The sequence below is a fragment of the Corvus brachyrhynchos genome, unplaced genomic scaffold, assembly GCF_000691975.1.
Source record: "Corvus brachyrhynchos isolate BGI_N302 unplaced genomic scaffold, ASM69197v1 scaffold307, whole genome shotgun sequence".
In the NCBI taxonomy this organism is placed as follows: domain Eukaryota; kingdom Metazoa; phylum Chordata; class Aves; order Passeriformes; family Corvidae; genus Corvus; species Corvus brachyrhynchos.
Genome location: NW_008239288.1, coordinates 554878 through 578514, shown reverse-complemented (window position 1 = coordinate 578514; position 23637 = coordinate 554878). Strand labels below are relative to the sequence as shown.

Genomic DNA, 23637 nt, shown 5'->3' with positions numbered 1-23637 from the left:
TTGTTACATATTTATCGAAAACAAATGTTATAGACATCAGTTCTCATTTATGCAAAAGATGAAGAGGGTCATGTCCTGCTACATATGCATGTCAAATGTAGAAAAAAATATATGGAGGAGAACAAGGGAGAAAAAGGAGATATGTAGAATGAGAGAAAAAGAAAAATCTGCAGCATCCTAACTGTATGTTCAAGCTTCAGGCAATGGCGTTTCTCCAGCATGTCACAAAGATATTAGTGGGTTTAAGAACCCAAGGGATTGAGAGCTAGGCCTGTAATATAGAAAGGGATGAGTTATTTTTAATGAGAAGATAGAAGTCAAATAATTACAAACCTGTTTCAGAGTGGAGGCTGTTCTAGTTGTGTCTGTTGTCTCCAGCACGACAGTACCAGGTTCTTCAGAGCACATACTCTGCACTAGACTAGCAAAGGACAATTTCTCCCCTTCTTTCTCACATCTGCACCAGGCAGTCCTGATCTGTATGGGGTGGCTTTAGAAATCAGATTATGAAAGTAGTTTAAGATAGTTTCTAAACTATTTGGATGTGTATGTCCACATTTCTTGCTCACTCTGATGCCTGCTGGCCAGATGGCCTAGGCTGTCACCCAGCAAATGGAAACAGAGAGAAAACTCAACCCTCTAGCCCTGATTTGCAAGACGACAGATGATCTGTAGACTCTTTTTGTCCTGTGGGTGCCCCAGAAGAGGTGTTGAGATTTGAATCCAGGAGCAAGGCCGTGGTGTTCACACTCACAGACTATGCTTCAAGCACTTTATATATTGTAGGAAACACATTAATAAGTGATAATAACCATAGAGATGATTACCTTGCAATTCCCCAGCTCAGACAACCTGTCCTGTTCTATGAATATGAAATGCAGACTTTCCCTGTACCCTCTAAAATAAGTACCATGAACAATAGCTATAGCATAATTTTATTGGTTTTGCAAATTTTTACAGAATTAGTAATGTTGTTAAATATTAAAGGGTCAAACTGTGCCCTTAATTACTGTTGTAAAAATAAAGTGAAGTTTTTGGCAAAGGATATTGAGAGAAGAAGTGATTGTGCTGACTGCTGGAGAGATTTTGAGGAAACCCAGTTGATGGGAACCTGTCTTTTCCATTTCAGGAAAAGGAAGATAATTTTGAATCTGTTCAGCTGAAATCTTCAAGATCCCAGAATATATGAAGAATTAATGCTGCCTTCAAAGAAACAAACCTAATTTCTATTTTTACAGGACCATATTTTAAACATATTCTGACACACATTGTAGTGGTGATCTTGGTGAGAAATGCTTGGCCATTTAGGAGGAAAGAAGACAGGAAGCAAAACAGAAAATTGGATTGCCTTACCATGTGATTGAGTACCTTGCCAAAAACCAGAAAGCAGATGCTTGGATTCCATACTGGGAATGAAATTCAACTCAGGAAGAGATATACATATATACTGCAAATAACATTAATTTTTTGCATTCACCTGGGCATCACTCAGGCATGCCATATGATTTATAGGTACCTTTCATTTCCTTCTGCCTCCTTCGATGCATATTGCTAAGAAATGATTTTCAGAGAGGCCTGCAGCCTCCTGCAAAGGTTGTGTGTTGTTGTTTACTGGCATAACTGTGAGTCTCTCTTGAACTCAAAATTGTGAATGGTACTCGGAATGAGCCTCAGGTGAGTTTTGAACTTTGGAAAATACTTCCGATTTTAATGGTTTGAAGGTTTGGATGGTCTGGGTTTACCTCTAATGCAAGAGGGAACAGTGTTGCACCTGCAAATTGAACCCCTTCTGGTGCCTAAGACATGGCCATCAGGGCTGGGGTAAAACGTAGTGCTATTAAATTTAAATGTGGTAACTGCTGTTGTGTGAATTGTAGGTCTGGGCCCATGAGTTTATAGGCAGTAGCAGGTTCAAAGTCTATAAAGAGATGTAAAGTGGTACCTACAGTGCAAGTTGCACTTGTCCCTCTCTGTGGAAGCTTGTCCTTTCAAGAGACATCTTTGGCAGATTCAGTGTCCTCCCTTGGGTGGCATATATGTCATCTTTCACAGGGTTGGGAACCAGCAAAGCCTGAACTCTGGAGGTACGGCAAAAATCTCCATTTTTGGGAATCAGGGATCAGCTTTGTCAGTTGTGAGGTTTCTTAGAAATACTCAGCCTCCTTTATTCCTGGGCCCATGCAAGGAAGGAGGGAGGATGGATGGATGGATGGATAGATGGATGGGTGTCCAGCAGAGGTAAGCATGGGTTATGTACTTGCACAGCATCTAAATGCATTCTGTGTCAGGGCAAGTACCAGCTCTGGAGGAAAGGCACAAAGCAATGCCTTGGAAACTGGAGGCTAGGTGGACTTTTCCATAAAATCAGCCACATTATAAGCATGTGATCTTCATAATATCCACAGTAATAATTTCCTGAAATTCCCACTGAGGTCGAACTCAAAGGAATCTGAAATTTAGGCAAAAAATATTTGAGTAAAATTATGCAAGACATGTATAGAGCCAGAGAAAATGAGCAACAATTCATGTATTGACTTCTGGTCAGACTCCTATTTTCATTACAGCAAATTTGTGTGAATTGTGGAATGCATCAAAACCAGAAAAGTGACATGGGTAGAAATGGTCTTTTTACTATAAGGAATATAGATATTTGATTTTATATGACTGAGCTAGGTCTGTCAATAAAAGAGGGCCCACTTTTAAGTAAAATTTAAATTAAACTGAATTTTCTGCACTCTAAATATTTTATTATACCCTAGATGTGGACAAAAATTTTATGAAGTTTAGATTTTTTTTCATTAGGGAAAATTCAGCTCAGTTATTTTATAGTTCCAGTGAAAGAACACACGCTTTACTCTTTTGATGGGAGATCCTTTAGGCATCTTAACTGAAGTGGTGTACATTTTCTGTTGGTCTTAAAAAGGCACTTCACTTTCCCAACAAAGATTTTTATGGGGTAATGTTGAATGTATATTAAATACACATTCCTTTTTGTATATTTTGTACCATTGCACACTTATTATTGTACATTGTATTTGTTGTCATGATGTCATTTATATATGGTTGTCAAAGATGATATGCTCACAGAGTAAATGGTTATGGCTTTGGGATTTCACTTCTTGGATCTTTTATGATGAGGGTTTTTATGTTGTTGATTTTTATTCAACTAGTGTGTTGTAGCATCAAAGATATATATCTGATGGACATTCATAAAATAAAGTAAAAATATATTTGAAATTTTGGACTTGAGATGTTTGGTGGCACTGCAGCCTTTCCTGAACATTGCAGGTCTTCAGTCATGAGTAGAGCTTTTCACTGCCATCAAATTGCATCTGTCTACATCTCCTTTAGTTTTTGCCCTTCTCTCTCTGTATGTTTTCTCAGCCACAATTACAGTTCATTCTTCACAACACTATTTCCTTTTTCATCACTGGACCCATATCTCTGTAATGCAGAAATGCCTTAATTTTTATGAACTATATTTAATTTGACTTAATACCACACAGGCTTCATTTGGTTCCTCTCTCTTTCCATTATATTTTCCAAATAAAATGGAATGGAATTTTTTGACAGTTGTGACAGACTTTGCTGTATGACTCTTAGCTCTGCTTCCAAATGGTTTGTCATGATGTTACTGAACATTCTCCCAGGCAGTCTAATGGCGTATCTGGTGCAGTGCTAACATAGTGGGATGCAAACAAATACTGTGGACCTTATATACCTTAAAATAAGAAAACTGCATTTCCCAAAATTTAAGCAAGTATAAACTGAAATATTTGAGCTGACTTCTGCTATTCTTTTCTTTCTATTAAAGATGTAGTAGAGAGGGGAAGTTTCCATTTTCCCATGAGACAAATTTTGGAAGCCTTTAACATTTCACTAAGAAATCAGCTGTCTGTGACCTCTAATGCTCTGCCAAAATATACTTACAGCAACCTCCCCCTTTTCTTCCACATGGAATCACATCAGAAAACTTATTTGATGCCATAAAACAATGTAAATCAGTCTATTATGTGTTCACTTGATTAAACGGAATACATTTTATTGCTACATTTGCATGCTTTTCTTTGAAATCTGGAGTCAAGCAACTGAATCTCTTTGAGGATTAAGCACATTTTAGTGGTGTCTGTATAAATTATTGGCAAATTAGCAGAACGTCATTGTCTCAGATTTGACAGTGCTTGCTTGGGGGGAAATGCACAAGGAATGTGTTCTAGCTTGGCTCTGATTATGTTGGTTGGTGTTTGTAATACAAATATGATTGATTAAGGTTTGGGGAAAACTACGTGTCTTAGAGCCAGAGTGGGAAATTGCTGAGTAGCTTCAATGATCTGTCATCTGTCTTGTTCAAAGAAAGGATTTGACTATTTGTTTTTGAAAAATAGATTCTGGGATTCTTTGTTAGTAGAGGGAGAAAAGTTTGCAGTTTTTGTCCTTTCAGAGCCAGTAGTATCCGTAAAATCAAGGTTCTTAATTATAATCAGAGAGCAGCAGGTGTCACCTTTTAGGAGCCAGTGGCTGTTGACTTCTCTCCAGCAGTGACCAGCACAGATGCTCCAATGTAAAAGTTGAAGCAGCTACAATTGATGCTGACACACCAATGGGGATGACATTTCCTCCTCAGCAAAGAATTCTGCTGGCTGTCCCATATCATGAAGCATGGAGGACTTAAATAGCTGTTGTAGATAATGTAACAGGGAATGATCGTAGAAAGACTGAATGTTTTGGGTTGGAAAGGACCTTAATGATTTTCTAGTTCCAGCCCCCCTGCCATGGGCACACACACTTTTCACTACACCAGGTTGCTCATCCAGCCTGGCCTTAAGCACTTCTAGGGTTGAGGCATCCACAACTTCTCCAGGAAGCACATTCCAGTCCCTCATCACCCTCACAGTATTTTCTGCTAGCACGAAATCTAAATATCCCGTTTTAGTTTAAAACCATTCCCTCCTGTTCTATTACTACCTGGCCATATAAAAAGTAAGTCTTTTATAAGCCCACTTTAGGTACTGGAAGGCTGCAATGAGGTCTCCCCAGAGCCTTCTCTTCTCAGTGGTAACCTCAAGAGAACTCTTGTGAAGTTCCACTTAATCTTTGGTGGTGGTCTCTCGTAGTCTCTCCCCTTGTGTGCTACTTTCACTGAATCCCTTTGTTTTTATTTCTTGTTGAAGACTTGTGAACGGTGCTGCTTTGGTAAGGTAAGGGGAGAGGAATAGAAATAAAAGTAAGTCAGGCTCATCCCAGAATACAGAGTGTGTGTCACAATGTACAGTGACATCACCAGTCACCTGGCTGGATGTGCCCACCCTGAATTCATGCAGCAGGAACGAGGGAGACACAAGAATTGAGTTGATCATAAGCTGACATTGTGTTTTGGTTGTTCCTCTGGATCTGTAGAGTTGGAATTCATCAGGGAGAATTCTCTAAGGTCCCGTGTACTGTGAGGCTGCTGCTCTAACAGTACCTAAAAGCCACAGCAGGGTTTTGTGACGTTTATTTGCTACCCCATCCTTCTCCTCTTGGAAAACCAGCCCAGCTTGGCCTTTTCTTCTTGCAGTGACAAAGCTCAGTTTTGCCTGTGTTTATGTTGCTGAGAAGCTTTGAGGTGGCTCTGGATAAACAACAACTGCCCTTTGTCTTGCAGACAGTGGCCATTAATGAGTAGGCAATGGCACCATGGACATCAGACTGCATTTGGTGATGAGTTAAGGGTTTGTTTTGGTCTCCCTTACTCTAATTGTACTAATTGGGTGAAGCATTGCAGTGGAAATCTCCTTAAACAGAGCTGAAATTTCTGGGTGTGGTCAGGATATTTTGGAATCTTTTTTCCTGATTTTTTGAATTTTTTCCATTCAGGGAGAACGTGATATTTTTAAAATAGGTTTTGATGTTTCAGTTTGAAAAGACAATTCATTTTAAAATTGGTTTGGCTATGAGTGAAACCAGCTGTGTTCAATTAACTAAGGAAAAACAATCACTTGAAGAAAAAATAAAATATTTTGGTTTTCCATAGTAGACTTTGGCCTTGCTTTCAAACTTCATTAAAGCTTTAAAAACCAAACAACTCTTCTAAATAACCAAACCAAACCAAACTATGAAAAAACACACCCAAACCCATGAACAAAGATGAAAAATCCCCCCAAAACCTTGTTTATTTCAGATTGACCTGCAATAAACTTTTTGAGTCTTATTTTTCTATTCTGCCAATAAATAAAAAGTGATCAGTTTTTCACAAACTTTTCTGCAATTGTGATTTCTATCAGAGAACTGAGGTACTTGGAACTTATGGTTTCTGAATAAAAAATGAAAGTTTTCTTCAGCCTCCAGTAAGGCACTGTAGACGCTGGCTTAAGCCTTGCTCTCATCCACAGGGTTTCCTCAGATTTCAGCATTTCACTCCTGAGTGTGCAGGGCTCAGAGCAGTGTGGTGACTGTCAAGGCTCACAGTCAAGGTACTTGGGAGGAACTGTGCCAGGACCCCGTCTGCTTTGAGGTGAATTGCTCAAATGGGAGCAATAAAGAGACTGGAAAAGGTTTTTACTCTAAACCGAAGTTTTATGTAAATGGGTACAAAAACTATAAACTGTTTTAAATAGAGAAACTAGAGTAATTATGTGAGACAACAGCAAAGAAAAAAAAATGTGATTCCCTTTCTCAAAAGGTTTTCATGCCAGAATGGTGTGGAAAGCCTCTGCTTTGACATTTTCATTTTCCATCCTGCTATGCTTTGAAACTGGATTACTTCATCAGGCAATACCAAACAATCTGCATCCATGGACAACTAATGGAAAGTAGTGAAAGGCTTTCAAGACAAAGCCAAATAAAGTACAAGAATGTCAGGGGCATTCGGTGGGGCTGGAACTCCAGAGCTCTGCATGTTTTGGTTGGTTTTTTTTGTATGAAAACCCCACAAGGAAGTGGCTTTCAAGCCAACTAAGTATTCATAGCAGGTGTTCAGACACAGACACTGGGTCATTTTCTCAATAGTGCTATCGAAATGAATGAGAACTCCAGCACAGTGAGATCCTCACCTGCTGTAAATTAACTTCAGTAATGTCAATTTAGATTCTGGGGCTGGAATTCATCTGACACAATGCCTTAATTTTTAGTGCAAACTCTGTGATCTGAGCAAGCTGTGCTCGCCTTTATTTGGAGAGATTCATCCCTGCCTAAGTGTCTGCCTGAGATAAGCCAGGGGAATTATGTCTACTTCCCTCTGCTGAGTACAAAGAAAGAAGGGGTTTACAATCTCAGATGCAGCTATTTTCCTAGGCCTTTTAAACAATGAGTGTTAGATGAGGTGCATTTGACCCTGATTGTGGCTTTCCATAAAAATTGAGAAGAAACTGTCATTGGCCTAGGCATTTTTAAGAGCTCCATAAAGCTGAGACATCAGCATTATGGTCAGATATTCTGACCTTTTGTCACACTGTGACCAGCCTCTTAGTCCACAAAAGAGCATACCAAAGCCAAATGAATGTAGCTGCCCAAACTGAGGTGCTTTAAGAGGTCTTGATTTAGAATGGAAGACTCCCAGCCTGTTACAATTTGACCCTGTGCCCTGCATCAAGGTGGGAAACAAGTCTGAAACCTTAGGAATGCCAGAGGTTGTGGAGAGGAAGAAGCTGAATGCTGAGCTCTGCATGTAGGGTGGACTTAGTCTATGTCTATTTTGGGGAAAGCCACAGGGATTCCTGTTCTGGACAGCTCCATTATGTAGAGGCTTAAATGGCTGCCTGTGTAGCCAGTCATGGAAGTGTTGACATCAAGAGGTCTTTGCTGGTGGACACGTGGCTGTTTAGAAAATATAAGCATCTATCTATCAGTAGGAATTTTAAGAACCTTCATCTTTAATTTTTGCATTCCAAATAACAGCTACTTCCTTTGCCAGTTCAGCCCTAAAGGACTTGCAGCTTTCCAGAAATGTGTGAAAACATCTGCAAGTGCAGGAGAATTGGACTCCAGAGAACATGTACATCCCACACTACGTATCCATAGTGTCTGACTTTCAGGCCTTGCTCCGTTGCCTTTGAAGTCAATGAGAATTTTGCTATTGACCTCAGCTGGAATGAGATCAGTGGGAACAAGCCCTTAGGTAAATATGCTCAGACACATTAATCAAAGGTGTGTTTGTTTCCTTAATGACTTTTTGGACCTGGCAGAAGGGAGGATTTCAGACTGTTTCAATAGAGTGGGAGCAGCTTTGAGAGTGCAGTTTCAAAAGCCAGACTTTTAAGGTATTTTGCAATTGTCTAAGTAGGTGGTATGTGTGTCTTGAAGCATTTGGTTTGAATGCAAAGGTCACCCCAGAGACATGTGTAAATGTTTCCTGCATTTCTCTTTTTTGACTCTCTGGTCTCTGTGGTACTCCAATTACCTTTCACAGCACTGTTGATGCAGACAAGCTGAACCAGCTTTGTTTCAGCTGGAGATATTAAACAATTAAACAGTCTTAGCTAATTTTCTGACAGATTTTCTTCCAACCTAATCTAAATTATCTTTGTTTTTATATGCTACCAGTCTATTGTGTGCATGACAGCATTTAGTCATGCCAAATGAGTGAACCAGGAGTCAAAAATTTTTTGCTAATATCTCATTAAGATGAAATTAGGCATTTTCACTTTTGGAAATTACATTTTAATAACAAAAAAAAAAAACAAACCTGAGGTGCTTTAATAATGTGGGAGGCTTTTTAAGAAGAGGGAATTTTTATGTGACCTTGAAAAAGCATTAATCATAAGCACATATATTGTGATATGGATTTTATAACACAGGCACAGACCAACACACAAATACCTGTGTACACACACTCCAGACTTTTTATCCTTTTTACCTAACCTGCTCTCTAGAAAAGTGTAATGACCTTGAGAGAGTAAGAAACAAAAATGAAACCATGCTGAAAAACTTTTATCTTTTTATTATTGGTGCCTTTACATTAATACTGCTGTTTTGTGCTGAGAAAACCAATCTGTTACACGTAAGGTAACTGTAATATACAACATAGAAATGCAGTCTAAGTTAATTACAACAAGGAGCTACAAAAAAAATTCGTAGGAAAGAAGTCACCTAACATTGCAACTGTGCTTGCAACAATCACTCCCTTACTGCAGGACTATGCACATTGTGAACCATGGTTATTTACATGTCCCTTACGACCGTTAACAACAGGAGGGCTAAAATCAGTCTAAAAAGTTCCAGAACGTCACTATATACTGTACAATCCTCAAAAATAATTTATTACACTGTTTCTAAAAAAAGGTACTAATTTTGCTTGGATGCCTTTTGTTTTCTGGTGTTTTCTGGAGTGCACAACATGTGCAAAATTTTGCCTAACAGTCTAAAAACTCAAGAACTGAACCACGAGCCACAATCACAGAGACGAAGTGGTGGAGTCCAGAACTTCCCTCCCGTTGCACACAGTTGGCACGTACATACTGGCAGATGCTGAAAGAGAAAGAGAGGGGAAAATCAACTGACTTCAGAACAGCAAAAAGGGACAACACACAGGATTAGGATTTGTGTTCATCTGGACCATCTCACCCCATTTAACCAAGGTGCCCAATGAAAAGTCACTGCCTGTGTGAGCAGCAGAGCTGACGGGGTGCTGCTTGCACCTCAACATGGCACCTCAAACCCGAGGCTGAAGCATCCTCTTAAGAAACCTGATTTCACTTTGCTGACCACTGGGAGCACAGAGGGTGATTACACTTCTCCAAGAAGTGTCAGAATAAAATATATGAATTTTTTTTATTATGATTCTGTGCCACTGGGTCTCACTTTGTAGCACTTTGCATGATAGTGTGAATTAACACAGCTAGAATGATGCTAACGTGCCTCAGTAGAAAAAAAGTGGATTTTCTGTGTTTTATTGGCAAGAAATTCTAAGGTCTGATCCTTTGAGCTTTCACATAATTGGAGAGGGCATTCATGAAGAAAATATATGTAGTTTTAAATCCAGGAGGTAATCTACCATATTAGAATTCTGTGTCACTCACCTTTTAATGAATAAAAATAAGAATTCTAAGAACATATTTGATGAAGTGAAGAAATTTTCTAATAACTGAATTTAAAAGCAAGATTATTCCTTACCTAATCCCAGAATAATTTCTGCCTATAGGCTTCCTTTCTAGGAGCTCTGCATCAGGATTCAATATGCATCCAGAGGTGAGGGCCAGATTCTGATAAACTTGTTTACGTGGTATAACCTTTTATACATCAGTTTTTATTGCTTTAGTGGTATTAGGTGACTACTAAACCTAACAATCTGTTTCCAAATGTATTTGTATTTTGAGCATAGAGTATATTACCCTATTCTGCTTAAGTCTTGTGGATTTTAATTTAAAAGCACACTTTGTTCATCTTTGTCAAAATTACCCATTGGGCATCAGGAACGTGTTTTCAGATACTCTGTGACATCTCTGCTCAGGGCACCATAAAGCTGCTTTTTGAAAGATGCATTAGGTTAATGGTAACAGTGACCCAGAGAAATGTGATGCCTTCATCAGAGAAAACACATGGCAAGCAACGACTTAGTAAACTCAATCATCCAGTGTAAAAAGCAATTTATGCAGCTGACAAGGGCATGCTCAATCTTCCACATCTGATGCTGGCTGCACTCTCAGTTGCACACTGCCTCTGTAAAGATGCTTGGTATAATTTTTAGAACAAATTATTCTTTCTTCAAATCAGCTAGTATTTTTCATTCTTTCATTGACTATAAATATTTCATGGAAAAATTAATTGCTTTAACAAAAGAAATTTAGAGGCATCTACTGGACTAATCTACTACTCAGAGGGTAGGACCTCTGCCTGATAAACAGGAGACCCAAGAGCAAGCCCCTCTTCTGCATTAGGTCAATGGAGTTTGATGTCTCACAACATGGATGTGTGTTGTGAGGCACAGGTGTGGAGCAACTGTTGTATGTGAAAGACCACAGGGCATCATGTCTGTGAATTGTTAAAGTTAACTATCAGGTTTTGTATTCTGTTTTTAACTGGGTATAACATGGCAGCACAATGACCTGAGTTTTTATTATTGTTGTTATTTTTGTTTCTACTTTTTGTTAGAAAAATTGGTTCTGCTCAGGAAACCTGATTCAAATCCCTGTTCTACTGCAGTATGGCTACAGGCAAAAGCGTTTTGTTTCTGTGAACATCAGTCACTTACCCAGAGATTTTTTAGCTTCAGGCTTTTTTTCTTTTTTTTGAAATCCAACACACTGACAAGCCTGAATAGCTCAAATACTATGGTAACTGGGTCAGAAGGATATCAAAATTGGACAGAAATATATGGTGGTAGGTGAGAAATGAGTGGCTTTTTTTAAGTTTCCAGGCTTCCTGCACAGCACGTACCTCTCTTGTAGTGCTGGGATGCAGTTATTAACTCTGCTGGGTGGAGTAAAGTGTTCACACCAAGCATCCAGCTCTCCTGAGACAGAACAAAAGACCTTGCTTTTCATTACAGACCTCAGCAGTGTTAATCACTGGCCCTGCAGGATTCTGAGCTACACTCTGTGTCTTACAGCAGCCGCCAAGGGGTTTCCTGGAATATTGCTGGATGTGCAAGAGACACTTCACCTTCATTTCGTGTTGAGATCAAGGACAAAAGTGTGACATCAGCAGAAGTTATTTGGCTCGAGTTCTTGCTTTTGATCTCCTTTTTCCTGGCTGTCCCTCAGTTTGCTTAGATTATCCAAGGAAAAGAACCACGGGTACGATGTAAGAGCCCAGCACTGCCATGGTGACCTTGAAGCTTTGCCTACACAGACAGGAACAGGCAGATCTGAATTTTCTGTCTGTGTGCCACTTAGAGTCATGGAGTCATAGAATATCCTGTCTTGGAAGGGACCCACAAGGATCATTGAATCCAATTCCTGGCTCTGCACAGGGCAACCCCAAGCATCACACCATGTGCCTGAGAGCATTGTCTTCTCTACTCATGCTCACAGCTGCACAAGCGTGAGTTAATCATATATAAAAGCCATATATCAGGGCTAGTTTGGAGCCAGGCTGGCTATAACAATAGCTTCAATTCTCATTCTGACCGCTGTGGAGGCCACCTGAAGGAGCTCAGCTCTGTGTGCAGCTTTCCACGTGGACATAACTTGGACATCTGGGTGTAAAAGCTTAGTCTGAATTGTATAGGTGCTTAAATCAGACCTGAGTTCTCCATGAAGTTTTATGGGTGCTGAAATCCATAAAAAAGGAAAACAGGGGAACATCCCACGGGGGGATGCTGGGGCAGCAGAACTTATGCAGCACCCTGCCAAATGGGAATTTTCAGGTTCAAATAAATGGGTACAGATATACATATTTCAAAACATGTCATATACATAGGTACACTCTTACCCTGGCTCTAATTAGCTTAAATCTATATTCTTTTTAGTCCAGACTTCAGTTACCAGAATGATTAAAGCTTGGAGCTAACACACAGATCACCCAAGACCATCATGAGAGTCACTTACCTTTTCTCATAGTGTTTGACCAGTTTTCATGGTTCAGGGAGCTGTGTTGAAAACTGTCTGTGTGTGACTCGCTGTTCATGACCCACTGTGCTCATGGCATTCATGATCAATGGAGTGAAGAGGTGGTGGCAACCCTGAGATGCAATGGAGGTGGGATCCGTGGAGATAGGGAAAACACTGCCTGTTCAAGCAACTTGGGTACTCCTGACCTCGAGAGCTCTGACAATGTATAAGAACTGGCTTTTCAAAGTTAATACAATGCCCTAGACCTAATTTTGATGAGTCTGATATTAAGAAGTTTCTGAATGATGAAAATGCCATCAAGACCAAAATAAAAACAAGCTGACAGCCCCAGAACTGATGAGAGGAATATTTTAGACAAAGATTGGAACCAATATGGATGGCAACCTTTTTGGAGTTTTATAAATGACTAAACAGTTAAGAAAAATAATGGAAATGTATTTTAAATAATCTGCAAATTCATAGAAGGGAGTAAGGGAAGATTTTTCATCTTGAAAATATTGTTGCTGTGATAGACAGTGTTATTTTCCCAAATGATTGTCCTAGATGGAAACTACAGGGCTGTTTCCTTTGTATGTGATGGACCTTTCAGCCCTACTTCCAAGTCTTTCCATGGTCCAAAAAGCCCAACAAGGCAAGCAGCCCTGATTCAATTAGTAAATAATTCAAAAAGTAAATAATTGTAGCAAGCTTTCTAAACAATGAAGTAGTAAGAGATTTTAAGTCTGGATTTTTATGCTTTTCTTAATGTCCTCAAGCTGTTCACAAGTCTGAAAATGCAGGTTTTAGTGTGAAGATGTGCACTGAGGATATCTCTCAGTTGCCTGCATGCTTACACACGTGTTACCCAGCTATTAAAATAAAAGTTTCAAATTCCAGAATCCAATACAAAATGTTTATGAATCAAAGTGGTTTTTCACTAAGCTCATTCCCCAGCATGAGAGTATTAAAAAACTTGGAAAGACTACTTACACAAAATTCATAAGGAATGAAAGTCTCATGGGACTTACTATTTCATCAAGGGACCAAACTTCTAAGAGGTTTTGGGAATCCATTGGTCTTTTGGAAGTATTCAGCACTTCAGGCACATAGGACCATCTCATTAAATTTTCCAAAACAGCAAGGAGTATTTGCTCTCTGGTGTCAGGGCTGGATGCAGTCCTGACTCTGATGAGACTGGGAACATATAAAGCCACACAGCTGATCTCTTCTTAGGGACCCTGGGCATTCTTGCGCAGTGTGGTTTAGGATGGGAGAGCCAGGGATGCCTGGGATCCCTTCACTTCCTAATCCCTGCTAATGTGATACATAGCAGGGTGCCAAGTTACTTCCATGCTCTGTCTGAAATCTGAAGTGCCAAAGCTTTTGAGACAATTTTGAAATTTAAGTGACACTCAAAAACCTCAGGCTAGGTTATTGTGAACTTGCTGGAAAAACCTTGCTCTGTGTCCCCCCTCTCCTCTGTTTCTTACTCCCTTCCTCTTTACAGTTGTAGTGTGCTTTTCAATTAGATTCCAGGGTGGACATGCTGTCCAGAGAGCTCTGTGAATGAGGTGCTGTGTGCCCCTATCTTTGACGTGTTAAGTTAGTTAAGCTAGACAAAGAAAAAACCCAAACAAATATACAGGTGACCTATTTTTTTTTGTAATCCATATAACTCTCTGAGCAACTCACCCAGAAAAGGAGTGACAGCCTCAAAACAAAATCACAGCCTGCTTGTGATGAAGAGAGTGAAGATGAAGGAAAGAAGGGAATCAGAGCAAATGAGTTGTCCTTGCAACAGAACACTGATTGCTTCTCCAGGCTGTGGCACTGACAAAGGGTATTGATCATGCTCTGCATACAGATGCAGTTTATGACATCCCTTGGATGCATTTTCAGTAGACTTGGAGCCTTTCCTTATAATGCAGGTGATGAGCCATTGAGAGCATGCTGCGTTGTGGCCCAGATCCTGTCAGCATGTTGCTCTGACAGGAATACTCCCAGGCAATCTGTTCCTGTCACACTGCCAGAGTGACAGTGAGACACAGGGTCTGTTTGGTGTGTGCAACAGGCTGGAGTCACAGCCCACCAAAAACTTTCTGCTGACTTCAGTGGGCTTCAGAGCAGGCTCTGAGCTGATTCCCATGGGAAGGGGATGAGTTTCCTCTCCAAACACAAAGGAAGTGGTGCTTTCACAGGGTCACATAGTTCAGCCCATCTTGTCTTTACCCAAACTCACCACAACCCCACGGAAAGGTGGCAGTCTTGTTACTTACACTGGGAGTAAGTGGTCCCGGTCCCACTGACACTGAACCTGTTGAGGTGGAGTCTGTGAGTGACCACGTTCTTCTGGGGCTGGAAAAGGATGATGTGCACCTTGGGCGCAAACAGGCAGCCCAGCACAACAAAGCCACTGAGACTCACAGAGATGCACATGGTGGTGGTTTGCACCTAGGAGAGAGCGGGCACAAAGCACTGTGTTTCAGTATGGAAAGCTCTGAAAGGCAGAATATTAGAAACATTATCACATAACAGCATGAACCATGGTCCTGGGTGTTTGCACTGGTGCAGGCTGGTGTGAACATCTGTTGCATCCTTGTCATCCGCAATCCTGGGATCATATGAATGAGGTGCTGGTGCTGGTGATACCCTGTGTCTCTGCATGTCAAGGAGACATTGATTGTGTTCTCTCTCATTTTAGTACAGAAAGGATAGATTTTCTCTCTTTCTCTCCTACCCTTGATTTCTAACTTGCTGAGAGAATCCTGTGTAATGCTTGTCAGGAAATATTGGAGCAGTGCTGGCTGCAGGGGGAACCAGCTCACACATAGTATACATTATGTGGGTTTACATCAGGTGTCTCATGCAAAACATCCCTCTGAAAACAAGTTTGGTCTCCAGCCCCAGTCCTAATCAGAGAACTTGAGTAAGCCCTTGCAGAAATATAGGTGTGATTTGGAGTACAGATAATATCTGGTGACTGTTTTCAGACTGGGTCTGAATGATGTCCTGATTTTGAGCCATCAGTTTTTCAGCTTAGAAATGAATTGTTTGTAAGGCTGCAGTATTTTAGAATAGTCGCCTTGGGGCATTTGTTAGAGTAGCTTTGCTGGCACTGTCTATCTTTTATCCTTTTTATTCAATAGTATAACTAGGTGCCAAGTTTACTGCCTCATTTTCAGTTTATATTCTTTTCTTCTGAGCAGATTCCTTAATTAAGATGTTGAATTAAATTGCTTTAAACTCTACTGCTTAATTTGAATGATTATACATCTATGGCTCATTTTTCCCTAGTTATATTCCTGCAGTTCTTTAAGATTATCCTTTTTCCATGGGAATGCTTCTCATATCTCCTTGTCAGAAGTAATTGGTGCAAATTGAAAAATAGAGTAGGGAATGGACATCATTACTTTACATATATACTGAGCACAATTGGTATTTTGTCATCAATGAGGATAATTACCGCCATAATTTAATAATCACTCTTTGCACAACATGGGTGTGGCAAGCACCATGAAATGTGCTCAGCTTTCACAGGGTGAGTGAAAATGGAAGACTGTACAGAGACTGCATGAGAAAGGAACACCTTGGCTGAACGTTCTCCTTCACCTCTCTGCATTTTGTCCACAGAGCTGTGCTGTCAGGTTAGGTGGATATTGAGTTGTACAGGTAGGGCAAGATGGGGAGTTTTCTTATAAAACAAGAATAAATGAAGCTACCTTTATTTCCATTCGTTTCAAGGTAAGTTTTTTTCACTATCAAAACCCTCTCCCCCACCCTGCTTTCCTAGGGCTTGTGCTGCCTGGAGCAGCTCAGCTGTAGTGGCATAATTATACACTCAACCAATTAAATGATTTGGGTTTAAAATAGCTCCATCCCAGAGGGCTTCTTTTAATCCAGGTCACTCCAGTGGTTCAGTGTGTAACCTGGCCTCACAGACTGGACTGGTGTGCTGGCAGAGTAGAGGAAATCCCGCTAGACCTTGTGTTATGCTAAGGCACATGGAGAACAGGGAGGTGATTCGGGACAGCCAGCATGGCTTCACCAAGGGGTGCAGATGTCATTTGTCTGGAATTCTGTGAAGCTTTTGATAGATGCCTCCAAACATCATTCTCTCTAAAGTGAAGAGGTATGGATTTGATGGGTGGGCTGTTAGATGAATGAGAAATTGCTTGGATTGTCACATCCAGAGGACAGTGGCCAATGGTTTGGAGTCCTGATGGATGTCAGTGACAAGTGGTGTCCTTCAGGGGTCCATATCGGGACCAGTGTTATTTAATATCTTCATTAATGACATGGATGAAGGGATCAAGTGTATCCTCAGCAAACTTGCAGATGACTCCAAGCTGAGTGGTGCTGTTGCTAAGGCTGTTTATTGGTGATGCTACCAGAATAGGGCTACATTAGGATGGCACAAGTTGATTCAGAGTCAACGTGTGACACTGCATGGAAACTAAATACGGGCTTTTCAAAGGAACCCCAGAAGTGTAGACTTGTCATGAAAGTATCAAAAAGATGTTAAAAGCATTTTCTGCTGATTTTGTAGTACTTGAGTTGGTTTATTTGGAACCTTGTATATAAATTAAATGCCTACAAGTGGTCTTGAAAACTCCATTCAGGAGATAAATTCTGCTTGAACATTCAAGTCATGCTCCTCTTGGCCATTACTGTCTGTACTGTCCACTCATGTGACTGTCTGCACTGATATTTCCCTCCTTCTCTGTCTGTCTTCCTGATTGCTTTGGGTGTCCGGAGCTGTTCCCTAGTGCCTTCTTTAAACTTTTCCTTCATTAACTTCAATCCATTACTTGCTATTCTAACTTCTCCTGAGACTGAATAATCCCTTCCTCTCGTTTAGTTGCCTTGAAATTATTTATAGTCTGTGATCACGTCTCCCTGGGTTTACTCTTGTCTAGACTAAATATATTTAGCGCTTTTACTGTCACTCTGCGTGTCTCACTGCGTCATTTGTTACCTACCCTTGTTTTCTAGAGGTTTTCAGTACATTTCCTAAGCTGGGAAAAATAGTACTAAATATATTGTTCCAGGGTGGCCACACCAAAAGTACGTTAAGTGACATTATTAGCTCCAGTTTTATGTGCTATTTCATGTACACACTATTGGCAATAACACCCCCCTAAGATAATCTACCTTTCTTCTGGGCAGAAAGTTGAACTAATTCTCTGCAAACTGCTCTAAGGGCCAACTCCCACAGTCACTTCTCACATCGTAATAACTGTGAGATTTCCAGTGGAGCAGATCTGAATCTTTTTTCTGAGACAATTTCCTTCTGTTCAAAAATACGATTTTATTGAACTTGAAGCTTTGCAACACTATCTGACAATTTAAACAGTTTAATGTTTCTAAAGTTTGCTGGTGAAGGCTGACCAATATTTTCTGCTCAGTGAGGTGTGTCTTTTATAGTGCAGAAAGACTAAAAAGTTCTATATTTAAGTCGAACATCTGTTGAATTTTTTTTAACAACCCTGTTTCATAGGAAATTTTTTAATTCTATCCTTGTATTTTTTATTTGGAGGAAAATACCATGTTTCAATAGCAGATTCTTTTGCAGAAGGAGACTGGTTAGTCCGGATTTTATTTTAAGCTCCCTTTCTGCCAAATAACTCATTATAACTAATTCTAGCTCATGATCCACTGGGTTTTTCTGTTAGAACTATGACTTCAAATAGTGATGAACTCAAATGAATACTTAATCCATATGTTATGCCTCTATTGCAATCAGACTAACAGTATTAATCCCTTCCAGCTCTGACTGCACATGCTCTTTTTGAAATGACACCACCTTTCTTAGAAGTAAGCCAAAATCTGGTAACATTGAAAGAGAACTTCTTTGCAAGGGACCCAGGGGACAAAAGAACTGAAAAAAAAAGCCTTTAGTGAATGCTGATGTGGTCCTCTAAAGTACTGCACATAATTTATGGAAACAGATATCCAAAGACTTACTCTGTAGTCACTGGACGTCACATAAAATATAGGGAGAAAGGCCAGCCAAATGATGCACGTTGTGTACATTGTGAAACCGATAAACTTGGCTTCGTTGAAGTTCTCTGGACATTTCCTGGTTTTGAAGGCGTACACAGTGCATAAGACTACGAGGATTACATCATATGTTAAGGACATTAACATACTGGAATCTTTGACATTGCATTTCAGGATGACAGTCTCTCTCTTCTCGGGAAGCGTGTATCGCCTGGTGCCCGGTGCCTCCAAGATGAGCCACACGGACACCACCACCACCTGTACCAAAATGAGACTCAGGCAGATGAACACCTGAGAGCTGGGGCTGATGAACTTGGGCCGCTGAGCACCGTTCTTTACGCCATCGAATATTCTGGCAATGCAGTTCGTTTTTGTCAGAAGGGCAGAGTAGCAGACAGCAAAGGAACTTCCTAGCCCCAAACGGCGGAGGGTACAGATGGCTGGAGAAGGCTTGGCTATGAAGAAGAAAGTCATGCTGTAAGACAGGAAGACCCCAAAGAGCAGTATGTAGCACAGTTCACGGCCAGAGGCTTTGACCAGGGGGGTGTTGTTGTGCTTGATGAACACCCCAATGACCATGAAAGTACAAATAAAGCCCAGGCATGCGATGGTAACAGGACCTATTGCCCAAGCATCTTCCCACTTGATGTAGTCTTCTGGTAGGTCGTAGCAGCCAGTCAGGTCAGCTGTGGGCCATTTTCCAGGCCCGCAGTCTGCACAAGTGAATTCATCAGCCAGGTACTCATATGTTTCACAGGGAATACAAATCCAACAGCAGACATCTCCTGGTTGCATATTCTTCATCTCGTTAGGAGCACAGGGGTCGCTGCACTGGGAGACAGGGACAGAGCTCCTGGACCAGTGGATAGAGTCTACCTCCAGTGACAGAGTTTCTGCCCACTGGCCAACCTTCACATAGGAATATCTGTCTCCAGTGAACTGGAAATTGAACACGTTGTATCGTCCTATCCCATCTCCATAGGCATCAAATTTGACCATACTGTCTGCATCATTGGGAGGGTTGAATGGAGCTGTGGGAGAAATAAAAAAAGAAAGAAATAGAGAAATGTTATTATCAAAGTTATATTTTTTTTCATCCCTTTGGCAAGCACAGGCACATGACAGCTTAGAGAATACAATTCAGTTGTCAACAGGTAAGTTGAGAGGTCAGTATCTGTCTCAGTTTTGAACTTGGAAGAAGAGCTCAGATAATAGAATCCTATTCCACTTTACATTTACAAATGTAAGACGATCAATGTCCTTACTTTATTATGTCCTGGATACAAATCAATTCTCCAAGTATTTCTCCCAGTATGTACCACTGCTATCTCTCACATTTTCTCTTGAAAGAAAGAGATCTGCTTCTGAGTCTCAGTAATTTTTGGTGAAACTTGGCTGCCATGATATAAGAAAAATTAAATGATCAGTTCATTAAATGACAGGTTTGAGGCCAAGAGTCTGGAATGCAGCTGAATAGAGGATTCATTTTGAGGATGAGGGAGAAGTAACTGTGAAATCCTCAACAATTTCTACAACATCTTTTTCACTTCCTGTGTTGTAGGAAATTTTGAATCCCTTCTATTTTGCTTCAATTTTACCAGTTTCTGATATTTCTGTATGGTCTGAGTTCCCCAGCACATGCTGCTTTGGTCCTGTACCTTGTTTGGGGAATGGATGAAAAAACCACAAACTGGATCTGTGACCTTCTGTGAAATCAATATTGTAACACTTCTAACTGGTAAGCTCTGGAGAGTTTTGTTTTTCCTCCCTCTGAGGCTTATCCAAGGAATGAAGAACTATTAAAAATGTGGGAGGAAATTGCATTTACCATGTGATTTATTGGACATTTGCTGTAGCATCAAAGGTGAAAATCTTTACAGGCAGGAGGCAAAATGATTTTTTTTTACCATTGATGAGCAATAAATGTCTTTGGCCATAGAAGTGGTTCCACTGTCACTGCTGGAATAAATCTCTTCCCCTGCCTCTGTGTCCACGCTGTGTTTGAGCTTGAGCAATATTGTATAAGGGTGTAATACCTTCCTCCACTTCAATCTCCAGATACTTTGGATTTCTTGTGGTAGATTTATTTAGCTTCTTTAAAACACTGAGGCCAAATTCTTTCACCTTTATTCCACGAAGTGTTACCTTATTGTGCTGTACTCTGGCTAAAGTCAGTAAAAGGGGCACTGGGTTTCGGAACAGAAGCCCCAGCTGGAGGGTTGAAATTGTAACCTGCACCTCCTCAGGTGCTGCACTTGGACTGCATTTCTTTCCCAACTTTCTACTTATTGTAGAGTTGGGATATAATTTACAGCCACCTATACTCCCTTATGGGTTTGAATCAAGACTCTGCTTGTTCTTATCCCTGCCCTCTCCTGCTCCTTCCCACCTCAGCTGTGTCAGCCACAGTGGTGGACAGCCTTGGTTTGCAGGATTACAGAATCATGGAATTACGGAATAATTCAGGTAGGAAGGGACCACCAGTGGGGTCCTCTGGTCCAACCCCCCTGCTCAAGCAGGGTCATGCCAGAGCACATGGCACAGGATTCATCCAGACAGTTCTGGAATATCTCCAGTGAGGGAGGCTCCACACCTTCTCTGGGCAACTTTCCAGTGCTTGGTCACTGCACGTAAAAGAAGTTCTTTCTCATGTTCATGTGTTCCAGTTCCTGCCCTTTGCCTCTGTCTTACTGCCATTGAGAAGAGCCTGGCTCTCTTCAGATACCCACATACACTGACAAGGTCCCCTCTCAGTTGTGTCTTCTAAAGGCTGAACAAGCCCAGCTCCCTCAGCCTTTCCACATAAGACAGATGGTGCAGTCCCCTTATCATCTTTGGACCCCTCCACTGGGCTTGTTCCAGGAGCTCCATGTTTTTCTTGTACTGTACAAATTAGGACTGGGTAGCCCAGGAACTTGTAAAAAGTTTATTTTATCTATTTTTTTGTCACTGTTGGCATCTAGTTTTACCATTCTGTAGTCCAAAACCTCTGAGTGCACAAAAATTAAGAGTGGCATAATCCTCCCCCAAATGGCCAGTCCTGCTTGAAGTGACATGCTCTAAATTAAACAGGTAGCTAAATTCAAAATATAGGTCAACTAGAAGAATATTAAGCAGCTTTCCTCCTCTCCCTCCTCCTCCTCATGCACAGGCATGCGAGCTCTCTCATCCAGGAGCAGCATTAAAATGAAATCATAATGCAGCACTTAACAGCTCCTCAATAACGTGCTGTCATTGCCAATGTCTTCTTTCATTATTCATAACACTTATATAGATTGTAGAAGCTGTTAACACAGCAGCCCAGCTTTAAGAGCCAGTTTATTCACTTCAGTGTTATCCAGGCCAGCTCCTGAGGTGGGCTGAGAGCCTGTCACTGCTGCTGGCACCAGTGGAGCAGCAGGTAAGGAAGACAGACTGCAAACTCGTTGTTTGACATCTGTCAAGTGCATAAATTGAAGGGCACAAGTGCCCCAGTGCAAGTTATCTGAGGGTCTGAAACACCAGCATTTTTCAGGAAAGAATTCCTTCTGTGTAACATGTTTAACAACTTCTTATAGAAGTTCTGATAGAATATTTGTCATTTAAATAGAACAAAGTATTTTCCTTAGACTTTGCAGGTAGGTCCAGAAGGCAAAGCAGGTAATGTCACAAAGTTAGCTTGAAGCTCATGTATAATTGCCTTCCACAGGGCTGTTCCCATGCTACAAGTAGAAACAAAAGATTTTTGTAGGACAATATGTTCTAAGTTAATGAAAGCTTGTAGCTTCAAACATTCCTTTTTAGTGGCTGCTGATAGAGGAAAATAAATCACCCTCTTTCAGATGGAAAGGATGAAATCATTTAACCAAACAATGATGTATTAAATTATAGTATGGTGAGCCAAAGCCTACAAATGAGCCCACTGGGTGGCAGCAATTAATATACCCACTGATTACATACAAAATCACTAAGGCATTTTAACATATAATTTATCAACATGTTCTAGATCCTGTAGAATCACTTCCAAAAAGTAATGTTTTCATAAAATATGATGTAATAATAATGAAAATAAAGTTAAGATGCTTATCACAAGAAAGCAGGACCTTATGTTTTAGAGTAAAAATAAGGGTTTTTACAAATTGGTTTCCCCAGAGATGATGTCAGGCTGTCATAAGTCACTCTGCAAATTTTTTTTCCAGTTATATTTCAGTTTTGAGAGGAAACCTACAATCTTTATAGCAGGTATTTCTGGCAGGTCTATTTCAGAGTTGTAGCTCAGCTCTTCTACGTTCATCCCTTGGGAGAGGACAGACAAGAGTCTCTGGATCTACTCAGCTGCTAGCTGAGAGGCTGAGTGACAATATGAATTTTGCCTCCTTTGAGCAGAGCCTTTGAATCTTTTCCCTTGCACTTTATGAAATGTGTTAAGAAGTTATACGAGAGGAATTTTGTAAAAGAAGTTATCAAGGAAAAGAAAAGATAATTAAAAGTGACTTAAAGATAAACCAGTGATGCTTTGTGCTCCAGCTTGCAGCAATTCAGCAAGGAAGATGCAACAGCAGTGACATTTATGAGAGCAGGAGGGCAGAAGACAGAAATCTTTGGAACCTTGGTGCAGGCAGGCCTACTCTGTCAGCTCCCTGCAGAAATCCTACTGGAGGAGAGGATTCCATTGTGCAAGTGGAGGACAAACTCCTTCAGCTTCAGATAAGAGAGGAATGACTGTAGATTTATTACTCCTTCAGTAGCAGATACGGATAAGAACATAAAATAACATCATAGCTTTTATGTAGTGAATTATGCCCTTTTTTTCCATCTTCCTAAGTGGGATCAATTTTTCCAACAGTCACATAACTAGCAAAAATGTGCTTATCTGCTGTTGGAAGCAGGTGAGTTGCTTTCATTTAGGAATCTTTATTATTTTTGGCGTCAGCGATGTACTGCTCTTGGTGACATGAAAAATTTCAGAAAGAAAGTTCTGAAGGGGAGATTTATTTTATCATTGAGCAAAACCTTTATTTGAAGAAATAGTATGAGAAGTATATTTAAATACTTCTAATCCTGCACATTGCCGCAGTTGAGTGAAAAATACTCCAGGATTTTTTAACGAGGAATGAAATGAGGAAAACAAAGCAGTTTTCATCCTAATTAGGCACTGGAAGTCTTTTAAGAAGCTGAGCAGCGTAGGGAA

General features: G+C 40.5%; 2 protein-coding genes across 6 annotated transcripts in view; one reads left to right on the top strand and one right to left on the bottom strand.

Annotated features, from left to right (window-relative positions):
* KIAA1324L (KIAA1324 like) overlaps positions 1–4048 on the top strand; it is a 47055-nt gene extending 43007 nt beyond the window's left edge. The window contains 1 exon segment of the mRNA XM_008638362.2: positions 1130–4048. Within this exon segment, the coding sequence (XP_008636584.1) occupies positions 1130–1189 (60 nt within the window). The 3' untranslated portion in view covers positions 1190–4048.
* Positions 4049–8897: 4849 nt separating this feature from the next.
* The window catches only part of GRM3 (glutamate metabotropic receptor 3), a 102562-nt gene continuing 87822 nt past the window's right edge, over positions 8898–23637 (bottom strand). For all 5 annotated transcript variants that reach the window (XM_017740380.1, XM_017740382.1, XM_017740381.1 and 2 more), the window contains 3 exons: positions 18432–19498; positions 14744–14918; positions 8898–9444 (listed from right to left, as the gene is read on the bottom strand). In XM_017740380.1, the coding sequence (XP_017595869.1) occupies positions 9371–9444; positions 14744–14918; positions 18432–19498 (1316 nt within the window). In that variant the 3' untranslated portion in view covers positions 8898–9370. The remainder of the gene's footprint in view (positions 9445–14743; positions 14919–18431; positions 19499–23637) is intronic.